Below are 15,261 nucleotides of genomic sequence, written 5' to 3' on the forward strand. Positions count from 1 at the left end.
ATGATCTCCACAGTACAGAATTAGCATATTACATGTACCAACATTAACACAGGAGACGTACAGGTCCAGCCAAGTGGAAAAAAAAATCACTCCAAAGTGGATTAAAGACATAAAAACAAAGGGAAGACGTTTGTGTTTATGGTTCCAGAATTTAGCCTTTTTCATTATTCCGTGGCTGCTTGTTCCGTGAATTTTTCACGTAGAGCTGTGACATTTGTATTGTTGGAAAGAGCAGAGTCTGGGCTTTAAATCGAAGGGCTACTTGTATGGTTTGGATCGTTTTCCCCGACGTTAGTGAACTGAAAACTTAATGATTATCAGGAGGAGGTTCTGCTGCTCTCGGTGCTCGGGGGGAGGGGGGCTCGTCACTCGGCTTTAGTCTACGCTGTAATATACAATCTAACAAGTTTTTACTTTTGCATAAAACTCGTGACAAAGTTGCATAAAAACATTTCATATAACACAAACACGCACACACACCTACCTTTGTACCGGCTGATGTGTTAGCTTCCTGCTAGCTGTCATGTGGAGGTGGTCTTTSCTCTCTCGGTCTTGGCATTAAGCGGATAAATGTGCATTTCTCTTTTGTAACCTCCATCTTCTCATTTCTGATGCTGACTCTTGAATATCTTCAGGTTAGAAATGCCGATTACAAATGCAAGCATGAGCTTTTAAAAATAAGTTTTGCCTGTAATGCTATGATCCTCTGCTGTCACCTCCTCATCTAAAGGAAAATGGATAAAACCTAACTACTCGATCGTACCTGCTTGTTAGTTGACACAACGGCACACAACAGAACTCACGTTTTATACCAGTAGCTCACAGATGCTTCAACTTTTGTGACTTTTTCACGGACTAATACTAGGAGCTAACGCTAAAAACATAGGCAGTAAGCAGGGAGTGGAAGGGAGCAGCATGGCAAGAATTTTACCGGAAATACGTCATTAATGACCGTGGCATATAGGATATTGTCAGTATTGAACATCACTATCGAAAGAGTTGGCTAACATCTGATGGCACACTACTGCTACTAGTGGTGAGAAAGTGTATTGCAACTCACATCTCACGGACCTCACAGCCCACAGTTGAAAAATAGATTTTTTCTTTTGAGGCCCTCATTGTGGCGWTCGCGGCCCAAGAGTTAAGAATCTCTGATGTAGAGGACTAACTAACCCCTAACCATTTGGACTTTATTTTTTACTTTATTTGTGAGAGATAAAGCCAGAACTGCAAATAAAAAACACAAACAAATGAATGGTTCTCATTGCGCTTGTACATATCRGATACGATACTCATCTAGGTATCGAAACGTGGATTGACACGTCCACCCCTAACTTCCATCAGAACCAAGCTCAGGATGAAGCTCGACCTGCAGGGGTTTGAGAGGAAAGAGACCTGGGATTGGTCCAGGTGTAGTTTGGCCAAGTTTATTCTTTGGTCACATGAGAACAAGTCATGCAGGTGATACATGTGCAACTGTAACACTATTGGCTCGGTAGAATAAAGCAATACACAACATATATTTTGTTTTATGCTCTGAAATGATTTCATAATTTTTTTTTTTTACATCTCACTAAATCAGTTTTGTTGCAGTAGACAGTTAATCTAGACAGTTAATCTTTTAAATGTTTGTAAATGTCCCTCAGGAATAACTGCTAATACACACATATATGCTTAAATTGATTTGTTTATTTGATCCCTCAAATACCCAGGTTGCGTGTTCCCTCTGTTGGTCTTCCTCAGCAGATTCCAGGGGTCACACTTAGGCGTAGTGATCATTTTACTGGTCAGCATCAGGGCCGTTTAATGGAGACGGAGCGAAGCTGGGGCGTCTGGGGGAGTTTGAAACCGATCCCCTTCTACCTTGTAAAAGTTGCACACTTAACTAGACGCATGCAAAGAAGTGAAATTGATCGTAGCAGAGTGGGTGTGAAATATATGCACGGCTCCCAGCCACCTGGAGGTGCACACATGTGTGTGAGTGTGTGTGTGTGGGTGTAGGTGCATAAAAACATGACACCATGCAGGCTCCCCGCAGCACATCGAGCCCAAAGTGAAGTAAGGAGCAGCAACCCCAATAATTTTCTTTGGCTTCAAATTGGAGGCACATTTTTTGAAACAAGGCCTCCCACACCGCCACCAGCCCGTTCCCCACCGAAGACCCCAATTATCAGCTCCGTTAGACCAGGGATCACTTCAGAGAGCGAAACTCGTATGTCATCAACACACAGGCAGCCACGCCTCCTCTTAAAAATGGGACTTTTTTAAAGGCCTTGATGACATAAAACAAAGCGATTGGCTTTGACATGAGGGAACATTTGAGCTCATTTGGGGTTTTTCTTTTTTAAAAAAGGGGGAAACCAGTTCTGAACTGATCCTGTGCTTTATGGCCTGCTCTCCTCTCTGCTCTACGACGCTGGATTTATTTCTGTGTCTGCACAGCAGGACATAAATCATCCTCGGACTCTTTCTTCTCTCTGCCCCCCCTTTTTTCCCTCCTTTTTCTTTTTCTCTGAAGCGAGGGATGTGGCCGTCTGCAGCACCGAGTCCAGCTCTCTCCCGTCCGGAAGAATTAGACCCGCAGACATTACCACATTGTATTTTGCGGCGCGTAGTTTTTCAGAAGGTGGAACCGGTCCTGGCTCCGCCATGGGTCCCAGTTCTGCAGGCCCCATGGGCCTCTTTCCTTCACTCTCTAATTAGATTAGCCGGGTCCCCAATCTGGCAATCGAGGGCTCCAATCTGGCAATCCAGCTACCTTTGCGGCAGAGCAATATCTGGTCTTAAGAGGAGGAAATGACCTAAATGTCGGTCAGCATGGTATTCTGTTACACCCAATGGTGTGCTGACAAAACAGCCTGGGTAATGAAGACGTTAGAGAGCGAGGAGGGAGAGGGAAAAGGATTTACAGCCCAGCTCCGTGAAAAGTGCTCGGCCAACTGAAGGCTTGTGGTCAGGACAGCCATTTTAGGAAGGGAGCTGGCAGCTGAGGGAGCCATCACAAGTCGGGCCAGTTCCAAAACTGCCAATTAGGTGCTCAGGGGCCGGTGCATATTAATAAATATTGCCAGAGCATGTCACTTGGAGGTGTGCAGTTATTTGCAGTAAAAAATGAAAAAGATAAAAAATAAGTTTATCTCCCTGTCGAGGCAAATTGTGATGAAATATACCAGACACCTTCCTTCTGTCTACTTTGTGTTTCAGCTTCTTTAATCGTCTTACTGTTGGGCAGTAAAATGTCGCAGCAGCAGCAGAAAACAAAGCTGTCAAGCTAACCGATGACGCCAAACGTGAAGCCAAGGTTTGGAGCCGTTTAGGAGCCATGACACAGTATTTCTGTCAGGACCGATGAGGATCCTGCCAAAAAGGTGATTAAGAAATAGAAAGAAAACACAAAGTGAGTCTGTGCATAAAGAAAGGGAAGAGAAGCTGTTAAAACTGAATGAGGACAGTGAAACAGCGGCAGAGCTTCCCGCAGAGAAACACATGTGCGGACATGACCAATGCAGCCGTGCACTAAATTCCACAGCCGGCCATCTAGATGGGACGTGACAGTATAAAACAGAGGAGGACGTCTGGAGATTTCGCTGACAGGAAGTGAGTGCTGTGAAGGATTCTGACTCGTAAATCTTTTTTTTTTTTGTGGGAGGGAGCGATGCGGGGAGCTTCCAGAACCTGCAGAGTTTTTCATGCAACACTGATGGGTTGATGTGTGCGAAGGGTGCTGCTGAGAGCACATCACAGCTCCCACGCTACCACACAAATCAAGCTGCGATGACGAATCTGCTGTTGTTGTGTTTGAGGCTTTTCGTTTTGGAGAAAATAGTTACAATCCTTCACCGTGGTCCGGAGGGAGCGAAGGCCCAGAACTCAGGACTGATGWAGACGGAGGGGGTGGAAAGAGGGTCCAGAACCAGAGAAACATGTTCATGGGAAAGATCGAGAGGGAATTTGTCTCWACGGTGTATTTAGTCTGTGAATGTGTTTGTGTAAGACGGTCGGTTCGGCTGAATAGGAGAGGATTTTTGCAGTAATTTAAAAAAAACACTTTATTTAAGACATCCATCCTGAGCTTCTCCYTTCAGTCTTTGAAAGCTTCTGGTTTTCAAAAGGTTCATGACGATAAATGTCTCAAACAAGAGAAAAATAATTTTCCGCAAAATATCAGAGAAAATGCTAAAAACATCATAGCAAAACAGTAGCTAGAAGCTAAACTTAAAAAAGGCCAGCATCAGAAGCACATGGCCACAAAAGATTAAAAACAGTTGATTAGCTGAAAGCAATAAAAGAAAAGCTAAAAGTTATAAAAACAAATAGGTAGTTAAAAGTAGAAAAACACTAGCTGAAAACTAAATGAAGAAAAAGGCCAGATAAGAGCCAAAATAGCAAAACAGTAGCTAAAAGCTAAATGTAGCAAAAGTCAAGCTAACAGCCAAAAGAAACAAAACAGCAGCTAAAAGTAAGGTTAAAAGTAGATGAAGAGTAGCTGAAAGCATAAAAGTAATAAATGTTATTAAAAATAATTATGTATCTAAAATTAGCAAAACACTAGCTAGAAGCTAAATTTAAAAAATACCAGCATCAGCTTATAGCCACAAAAGATTCAAAATAATTGAAGATTAGCTGAAAGCAATAAAAGCAAAGCTAAAAGTTATAAAAACAAATAGGTAGCTAAAAGTAGCAAAACGCTAGCTGAAAGCTAAATGAAGAAAAAGGCCAGCTAAGAGTCAAAATAGCAAAACAGCAAAAGCTAAATACATAAAACGTCAAGCTAACAGCCAAAAGAAACAAAACAGTAGCTAAAAGTAAGGTTAAAAGTAGTCAAAGAGTAGCTGAAAGCATAAAAGAAAAGCTAAATGTTATAAAAAATAAATAGGTAACTAAAAATAGCAAAACACTAGAAGCTAAGTGCAGTACAAGGCAAGCTAAAAGCCAAAATAACAAAACAGTAGATAGAAGCTAAAATTTACAAAAGGTGCAAAGTTGTAAGTAGCTGAAAGCAGTAAAATAAAAGTTATAAAAAAAATACAAATAGGTAATTAGAAATAGGGAAACACTTGCTAAAAACTAAATGTAGGAAGAAGCCAGCTAAAAGCCAAAAGTAGTAAAACAGGTTTAGTCACAAAAAGCTAGCTAACAGTTGAAAACAGTAGAAGAATTTTTTTAAAGCAAAAATTACCTAAAGTTTTGCTAAAAGCTAAAAGTAACCGAACAAATGGAATTTAGAGAACGCTGAGTCAGCAGATCTCAGRATAAGATGTGTTTAAAAAAAAGAGCAACATGAGGAAAACAAAGCTCAGAGAAGAACTCCAGGAAAAAAACACCTACAGGTTTTTGCACTTTTAATACAATCTGCACACAGAGAAAAGATGAACTATTAATGATTGTAACGTCTGCAGATGACAGGAGACAGACATGGTGGTGGAGCCGTGTTTAACYAAATGATGCTGACTGTAACGGCATGATAAAACAGTTTGATTAATTTATTTCTCCGACTCTGTAAGACAAAAATGTCACAAAGATGTTAAGCTGATCTGTAATAATTTAGTGTTTGTAACCGAGTTTGCTGCTGCAGTATATTAATTTAGCCTTTACCAAGCAAACCTCACAAAAGGCCAGAAGATGCTGCTGTTCACAAACATTTGCTCTACCAGGTCCCTGCTATAAAATAAACCTGTGCTCTTTTAATGAGTGCAAYAATAAAGAACTAATGTGACGCTCGGACTTCTAAAACACAAAACGAAAGGACTGCACAGTGAGGAGGAACTGCAAAAATCACCTCCAAAAGCTGAGCTCAGATGGCAGCCATGTGTGCAAGCTGATGCAGAAACAARTTATTGTGTTCAAACAGCACCGGGTTTGATTCAAACATAATTAATGCACAGATTATCTTACAGAATTATTTGTCTAAAATTCATTATTTACGCGCCTTTTCTCCTCTGACAAAACAAARGTTTGTTAAACGGTCAAATTCCTGCAAAAATAAAAGTAAAAATCTTGTCATATTACGACATAAGAGGAGGTAGGGAGTAAAGGGACCCTAAATATTTATGTTAGTATTTGTATAGTACTTTGCAAAAGCTTTAATTTAGTTAAGCTTTAGTTTAGCAGCAGCTCAGTCACAAGAGAAAAAAGAAATGTAGTCATTTTTTCAGAGCAGAAGAGTGGCTGAAAAGATCAGCAGTTTTTTGTAAAAATAAAATAAAAATGATAGAAATGTTGCAGATTCTGACTTTCTGGTTTCCATCCTGAGTCTCTGCAGGAGCGATGGGTCCTGGATGGTTAGGATGTCCCGTCCCGCCCTCTGGAGGTGGGCCTGATCAAGTTCAGGAGCAGCTGAGACCTGCTGGTCCTCCTGAATCCTGATCTGAGCTGCGGCCCGGCTGTCAGCGTGATGGAGATCCTGTGTGCGGGGGTGGGGGTGTGGGGGTCAAACACACAGCTGCTTCTAACTAACCGGCCCCTCGATCACTTTCAGCTTCACTGGAGACAAAATAAAAATAAAAAGTTTTATTTTACTTAAAGAGTATCTTTTACTTTTCTTTTAGCAGGTGTTTCAGCTGCAAATATTGATCTGTTCTTTATTTTTACTTTACTGTTTTCTTCACTTCCTTTTGTTTCTTTTATAACTTTTCAAAACTTTCTTGAAGTTTTATTTTTCTGCTTTAATATTTTCTGCTCAATTTTCTTTACTGATCTTATTTTCAGTTGTTTTATTTCTTCTCTTTTTTGTTCTTATTTTTTTCTTCGAATGGTTTTTTTTCCGGATCATTAGTTTCCTCCATTGTTTTTTCAAAGATCCCATATTTCACAATCATTTCATTTTATGTTGTCCCGTTTTATAATCTTCTTTAAAAAATATTTACTTATTTTTGTTTCAATCTGCAATTTTTAATATTTTAAGGATTTTTTGCTCATTTCTTCAGCTGTGATTATTGATTTATTTATTTGTTTTTCTGATTTTTTTTTATTTCCAAATGTTTTTCTGTCATTTTTCACTTAAACACTTCTGCAGATTCTCATTGAACTTCTTGAAGTACATTTTAAATGTTTTGTCTCCTGTTGAATATTCTCTCTGGTCAATATTTCTTGTTTTATCCCTTTTCTCTCAGTCTAATCACCAGTTTTATTATTTTCCAACTTCCTTCCTGTCGTTTCCATCCCTCCATCCTTCATTTCCCCTCCCACTCCTTTTCTCTGCACAGTTTTGTTTAGATCCAGGGAATGGGTGTTTTTCATACTCTCACAGTTGTGACAGTTGGACCCGCTCTCTTTTAAAAGCCAAACCAGAACTTTAGATCCTTTCAGGATGAGTCATTGGGTCCAGTCCTGCACCTCTGATGGAGACCCCCGCCCGCTCCCCCGCCCCGGCAGCCACCTTCAAACACAAATAACCAAAGCTGATGTGCGATCTCGTCTCCCATCGCTGTAATTGTAGATAATTGTTGGAGCTAATTGGGATGAATTTGCCCTTTTATTTAACTCTGTCCTACATACATACATATACATGTATGTTATAAATACAGTACATATAAATATATATAATCCACCCTGTTGGACTGTTTGAGTCTCAGTCCTGCAAAGATAAAGTTAGACTAAACATTAAACTAAACATTAAATCACAGTTATTTTCTTTAAACTTACAATAATCAGTTCTTTTACTAACAGGAACTTTATCTGATGGTTTTTAGTTGGTAAAACTCATTTGTAAAATAAAATGTCACAAAGGTTTTTAAGCTTTTCTTTATGTTTCACCGCTCAGTAAATGTTTAAACCCAGTTCTAAAACTGCCTTTTTTTAGTTTAAAACGTGTTTGTACTTGGTTTGGCAATTTATTTAAAAGATGTTCTCACTTTGGGACAAATCTTTATCAAGTGTTATAAACACGCCAGAGGCCAGCTCCTGATTTCTGTTAGTTTTAGTTGGTGTAGACTGAGACGACATAAACGTTCTCATCTGTAGCGACCTGCAAACATCCATCAGAGACAACTGTCTGTTGGTTTAAGGGGGAAAAAACTGGCATTATAGAACTTAAGTGAATACTTTATAATTCACAAAATAAAATATTTTTTCCATACGTTTTTTGGCGCATGTATTGTTCTGCAAACTATAACCTTAGGTTTTTCGGCAATTTATGCTTTTTAAAATATTTAGCTGTTACTGCATGTTTTTTTCTTTAAAACTGAATGGAGTTGTCTTCAGCATCCTAAACTTTCAAAATGTTAATAAATCTTTACTGAACTTTTTACCTTTTTTTCTGGTTCTGATACTTCTTTGGGCTGATTTCAGCTTCTTTTGGCTTCTATTTAGTTATTTTTAGCTTTTTTCTGCTTTTCTTAGCTACTGTATCATTCTACTACTCTTCAGCTAATTTAAAAAAAAATTTGTGTTTCTGCTATTTTATATTTTCAACTGTTTTCTGCTAATTTCAGCTCTTTTTTAGTGTGTTACATTTTAGCTGATTCACATTTTTGTGATCATTTTTGCTTTTTACGGCTTAATTCAGCAAACATGCTCATTCTGTTTCTTTGTGCTAATTTCAGTTAGTCAGGATTCCTACAGTTTATGGAAAGTTAAAATAAGACATTTCAAGACTTAAATGCCAAGTGAAATCAAATTAAAGACCAATTTCACAATAAATACAAATGACAAAAACATTTCAACTGTGGCAGAAACTCATTAATCAAAGTATTTTTGGTTGAATTATTCAAATATTGCTAATAGACCAATTGTTTATTAAAAAACATTCTTAGCAGTCAGTTTTAAACTTTATTTAATTTCTGGAAATCCTCTAATGACCCAACATTTGCAGTTTTATGACCCACAGTGGGTTCTCAACCCCAGCTTGCTGTAGATGAAACCTTAAAGTGCATGTGACATCAAATTTTTGTAAGAAATATGAATGCATTTTTGGGAAGACAACATTAGTAACACTAAAAAGTGAATTTCACACTGCTCAGATGGACATTTGTTGAGATATTTGCATGTGAAGTGGTGTCAGAAGGGAACATCTGAATGGGAATATTTCAAAAACAAATTAATGTTACCAATTATTTTAAGATTTGATACAATTACAGTCATCCTACTTATAATGTGTTAACATTTTTAAGACTTCGGAAGATTGATTTAAGACCTTTTAAGGCTAATTAAGAACTTATTTTTGAATTGATGAATTCAAGGCCTTTTAAGACTTTTTAAGGATCCGCGGGAACCCTGTTATTTTAGCTACATCTTTTTTTAGCTACAACAACATATTTTCAGATATTTTAGCTATTCAGTAAAAACCTTTCAAGAGTAGGCATTTACACTGTTTTTTTTTTTTTTTTGCAGGAAATGCAAATTCTCTAGTCAGTGTGCATTGCCAATGCAATGCACACTATTATGATTCATTTCCCATCCAAATCATCTCAACTTTGGCACGCTTCTCCTCCTGCATACTTTGTCCTAGAGCTGCCATTGTAATTTATATCTGTAAAGCTCCTGTGCCAAATGATGGCTATGCCTTTTGGTGCCTGTAAAACTTATAGTTTATGAAATATTAATGTTTAATGAATTATAATGGCAGTCAATGGAGCCTTGTATTGGTCCAATACTGCCCCATGCACTCAACTTGGTACTGCACCATAGTTTAATATTTCAACTCAGTAGTTCAGTGTTTACAATACTAATATGATTGTATGTTGATGTTTTACTATAACATTGTCTTAATACTGCTCGGTTGTTGTAATATTATGCATTTTTGTGTCAATAATTGTATTGGCAATGTGGCCTCTTTCTGCACACATACAAACCAACCCCTGCCACAGGTTTATTGGTCTAATGGTCTATGTCATGAACTTTCATGTGGGAGATCGGGGTTCAAAACCCAGCTAATGCAACTTTAACAAAAAATCTCTTCAAATTTCATATTGTCACACAATTACCTTATTTACAAACACCTGCTGACGTGACAGGCACAAGCTGGTACAGAAAACACATTTGAACTTGGTTAAAGTTCATTCTGCAAGTCCAATGCTGCAGGCAAAGCCATGCTGCAATGACATGCTACATAGTAATGCACACTTGTTTTTACATCGTAAAAACCCATGTCTAGTTATTATTGCACTTTATAGAGCTAAAAGATGATAAATTAAAACAAAAATGGGATGTTTGTTTCCAGAGTTTTATTTTTTAACTAATGAAAATCTGAATTTAAAAAAAGTGTTTGAAGCTGTCAGTCACAAGTTGGCCTTAAAACAGACAGTTTTTCTGTTTTTCTCTAAACAGAAGCACACTTTTACAAAACCAACACAACTTGAGCTGTTTTTAGCAGAACCATAAACCCATCCAAGAAGATTAGGTTTGGAGATGTTTCCTGTCACGTTTCCTCCGTCTGTTGATTTTAAATGATGTTCAGGGCAAACACATTAAAGTCTGACCGCTTTCTAAACATTTACTGTCGCAGTTTGTATGAAGGGATCACAAATGGATGAAAAATCTAGTGACATCTGGACATTAGGGTCTGGAAAACAGACAGTAATTAGGAAACAAAAATGTGTCAAACTTCTGTTTCTGTTCTGGGGTTTTATTCAGACTCTTGGAGCCAATAAGGTTTCATCACTGCTTCGATCTGAAACTCTGTTCCACTCAGTGCTCAGCAGAAAAGCTCGTTTCTTTTTTTCATCTTTTCAAGCCTTCGTGTGTTTATTTTGGTTCTATTTTAATTGTTGCACCGAAACACAACTTCCCTTCTTTCTAACCTGCTATAAAAACTGACATTATAAATGAATTATCTGCAGATTAAAAGTAACTTTAAGGAGTAATATTATTTTTATCTTGTTTTATATTTTTTCCATCCTGGGATTCTTCTCCTGAAGCTCTGAGTGATAACCAGTGGTGATCCTGCAGGGTGCTGAGCTGGTGGCAAAGCAAGAACTCCATTCCAGGCTACTGAATAAAACTCTTCTGCAAAGAGTTCTGGCAGACTGTTGCTCAAAACACAGTTGTGGTTCACCACGGCCCCCACAGTGGGCCCCGGGGACCGTCCACATTTGCATCCTATGCAGATCATCAACTTTCGACAGACTCAATCTTCAGACGAAGCTGTCAGCGAGAGATCTGATGTCCCGCTGAGTCTCATTTTTTACGGCGCGCCTCAGCTGTGCGCGGAGCACTGACAGCTCGGAGGGGGAGAAATGTGGACTTCATTTGGCCCCCAGGAGCCACAGCTCCCAGTGTCGGAGAGAACACGTGAGTACGGAGGCTGCAGGAGAGACGGCACAATAAAAGAAAGAATAGAGTCGAACCTGCCAACTTCTGCTGTTGGAGAGAAACTGGACACCGACAGGAAGGAGCGGCTGCAAGTCCTTCCCCACAGTCTTCGCTCCTGTCATCGGTTCTTAACGACGCAACGGTTCTTCATTTGGTTTCCAAGAACAACATAATAAACTCTAACAATATGAAGAAAGAAGGTGCTTGAATATCTGATGGTGGTGACCAAAACCACAAAGTTTATAAACTCAGTTTGAATCTGTGGTTAGAAGAATAACACAGTCCTGAAGAGTAAAAGTGAAAATCCACCTGAAATGTTTTAACTTCCACTCTAATTCCAAAACAAGTTGGGATGTTGTTTAAAATGGGGATAAAAACAGAATGCAGGGGTTTAATGTCATCATTTAATATAATAAACAACCAGATACTGCGTAGTGGTAGCCAGTGGTGGGCAGCACTAATCTAAATATTAGTTGCACTAACCCTAAAGCACTAACTCAAATATTTAGGTCCCCTAATTCTAAAGCACTAATGCACTGAAAAATTTAGCAAAAGCTAATTCTAAAGCACTAAAGTAATCCAGTCGACACACATGGAACATTCTTCAGAGTCGACATGAGACAGTATTTACAGTGTGCAGAATGTTGTCACTAACATCCCTTTTCCATGGTGTAGTGTCGGAACGGTCGGTGTAGGTACGGGTCGGACCGGTTGGTTTTCCACTGATGTTCCAGTCCGGTTCCAATGGGTGTGTTTTGGGCGGTTGGTGGAGGTGGTTTTTAGGTGTTTTGTAAAAAAGTTAATGGGCAAAATGAGAGATGGAAACACATTTGATGAATAACTTTTGAAATTTTAAACATTTGCAAAAATTTAGCCAGTCAGTGACGAACAGTGTTCTGACATCGCATTTTGGTGTCAGCCGGGGCCGGTTGGAACTAGACATCGACTGGCACAGGTTTTTGAAGGCCGATACCAATTTTTTAAACATCAGTCTAACCGATACACCAATACGTGCAGCCGATATTTTTTGGCCGATTCTTGAAGCCGATACTACTTTTTCTTCCTCCATTAACGTGATAAAAGTAAGAATGATAACAAATGTTACACAAGTCTTAATTTAAAACAAAACAAAACAAACAAACAAACAAAAAAACATTTATTAACTAAGCCTTGTCTGATGCAGGCTGTATTGAGTGTTACCACACAGGATTTCTTCTTTAAAAATTTTTAAAATAAATAAATTCATTATTTATTTTATCTAACGCTAAATATTCTGTTCTTATTTGTATATTAATAAGAATAATATATTTTACATTAAATTACTATTTTTTAATATCCCAGCATTTTTGATACAAAAACAGCAACAAGCCTAAATAAAACTGTCAGAGCAACACAGAGAAAAAGAAGACACACACATACATCTTGCTATCTTTGTGAGGACTTCACACACACAGCGCTCACAGCATCTCTGCCTCAGTCTGCTGCTCCCGTTTTTAACACCAGGCAAAAAATGCATTTAAAACAGCTGATGTTAACTTTAGATCAAAGTTTGAAATGTACACCGAAGAGAAGCAGCATCACCACTGCGGTCACAGTAAACGTGATGTGAACAGTGTCTGGTTCACATGATGGTGGACGGCTGCGCTCGCTAAAACGTTCAGCGAGAAAAGACCGAAAGCTTTTTTTATTTTAATCCAGCAGGGAGAACAAATAGAGGTGTTTTTCTATGCCTCATGTGAGCAGCTCCAGCATTTTTAATAAGAAAAACTATGCGGACACGCTGATTACAGTGTGATGCGAAAGTGAAAGTAAAACATGTCGCAGCGCTCCCGTCTGGAAAGAAACTTAAACACAGCTGTTCTCTCTTCCCTCATATTCTAACACAGAGGGTAAAAACACATTTATAGTTCATAACTCACCCTTGTTGTTGTTAGCACTCTGTCTCATAACATTAGCTGCTGCGCTCTCCCCGGGGGAAGGGGCGGACACATACGCTCGCGTGACCCAAAGAACAGATCGACCGAACGGACAGTGTATCGGCCGATACCGATACAAGGAAAAAACGCAAATATCGGCCAAAAATATTGGCCGGCCGATGTATCGGTCGACCCCTAGTTGGAACCACAATGAAGTAGGTACTAAGAAAGTGCCGGTTCCATGGATCTGGCCTAATGGAAACAGCTTGGAACCGTACCGAACCGTACCGACACTACACTAAGTGGCYCTGGTGGAAAAGGGGCATTAGTGCCCTGGGTGGGCCAAATGGGAGTCACCTGCAGGCCATATTTGGCCCGCAGGCCTTGAGTTTGACACGTGACCTTGTAGATAAGTGACACATACAGTATATGAACAAAATGTGTGACAGCTTTCAGCCTCAACTGTGAACAATAATGTTGATCAATAACATTTAAAGACCTCAGTTAGTGCTTCTACATTTAGCCCAWACATTTAGCAAGTGCTAATCCACTAATGGATTTAAAAATAGCAAAAGCCCTAAAGCACTAATCAAGAAATRAGTTCCCCTATTAGTGTTTTAATGGAACTGTGCCCACCACTGGTGGTAGCATAAATGACACCCGAATGAAAGCACCAATACACCGGAACTAGAGGTTACCAGAACTGACTGATTGATTGATTGATTGATTGATTGGTTGGTTGGTTGGTTGGTTGATTGATTGATTGATTGATTGATTGATTGATTGATTGATTGGGGGGGGGGTTGTTGCTCATTGGTGGGCCTGAGGGATAACCCTTCATCAGAGCTAAAAAAACAAAAAATAAATAAACCTAATGCTCCTATGTTGAATAGTTTTGGGGTTTTAAGCATTTTTGCACCCCCTTGTCAGATGTAGCCCCCTCCTCAAATATGGGGTCTATTGTAAAACCATTGGCTGGCACAGTGCAGGTCGAACTCATCTATATTTCTACCAAATTTCACGTTGATCGGTGCAGCCGTTATGTGCTAAGGTCGACCAAAGATCCTGAAAAAAATAAAACCAGTACAAAAACAATGACACCCCCCCACACACACACATAAACACACACATACACACACACACACATACAGACACATAAACACATCAAATATTGAAATATAGAAATTGAAATTTTATAAAAAGGTTATTTTGAATTTCCAAGTCCTCCATACTAAAAAGAAGATGGACTATAAAGCATGTTAACAATGCAGGGTTCAAAAGCTCACCTCTCTGATGGTATAGAGGTGCATTGGGCAGCTCACACATCTGGAAAAGCTCCATCAATGCAGATATTTTTAATATATCCTCACATCCAAGACATGTAGCTAAGAAGAAGGACTGTTAAAAAGCTAAAATTCTATGTTAGRCAAGAACAGAACAAGCTGGTTTCCTTAGATATGCTCCTTACTGGGACATTTCCACCAGAGGGCACTACTGTCAAGGATTCAATTTCAACATTTGTTGCATCAGAGCAAATGAACTGACATCAAAGTTCCAATTAAAGTTAGGTATCAAATATCTATTAAATTAAACTGATCCAGAGACATCAATCAAACACCATCTCTCTTGTATTTTTAAACATCCTGACTCACTGRTCAGATTCTTCGTCTGTTCCCTTCACCTCCTCAGTGTTTGTTTTCTGGTCTCCAGGACGAGCAGCTTTTTGTGGTTTCTCTTCGTGTGCCCTGCGTCTTAAAAGCAGACGTGAAGTTGGCACTTTTTTTTTTAAATCCAGATTTCCAACAGCTGAGATGAACTTCAATTAGGTGCCAGGTGTCTCACTGTATGGACGAGTGGAAAAAGCTCACATTCATGTAAGAGTGTGGGACAAGCTGAGGGAACCAGATTAATGCAGGGAGGCCTGAGTGACCAGGTCACCTGCAGACCGTCTGACTGAGAGATCTGCTTCGGTCTGGAGCACCAGTGTCTAACTGTCTAAACTGAGCTAAATTGGGGCCATAAGTTTTGTTCAAATTGAAACTTTTGAACCTGAAAAACAAATTTGAAACTGAAAAATAAATTTTAAGATGAAAAT

The 15,261-nt window shown here is 39.0% G+C and overlaps 1 protein-coding gene across 1 annotated transcript in view; it reads right to left on the minus strand.

The window, feature by feature from the left end:
• Nucleotides 1–5,325: 5,325 nt before the first annotated feature.
• crppa (CDP-L-ribitol pyrophosphorylase A) overlaps nt 5,326–15,261 on the minus strand; it is a 60,383-nt gene continuing 50,447 nt past the window's right edge. The window contains exon 10 of the mRNA XM_014019020.1: nt 5,326–6,483. Coding sequence (XP_013874474.1) covers nt 6,481–6,483 — 3 coding nt within the window. The 3' untranslated portion in view covers nt 5,326–6,480. The remainder of the gene's footprint in view (nt 6,484–15,261) is intronic.

This window comes from Austrofundulus limnaeus, unplaced genomic scaffold, assembly GCF_001266775.1.
Source record: "Austrofundulus limnaeus strain Quisiro unplaced genomic scaffold, Austrofundulus_limnaeus-1.0 Scaffold207, whole genome shotgun sequence".
NCBI lineage: Eukaryota > Metazoa > Chordata > Actinopteri > Cyprinodontiformes > Rivulidae > Austrofundulus > Austrofundulus limnaeus.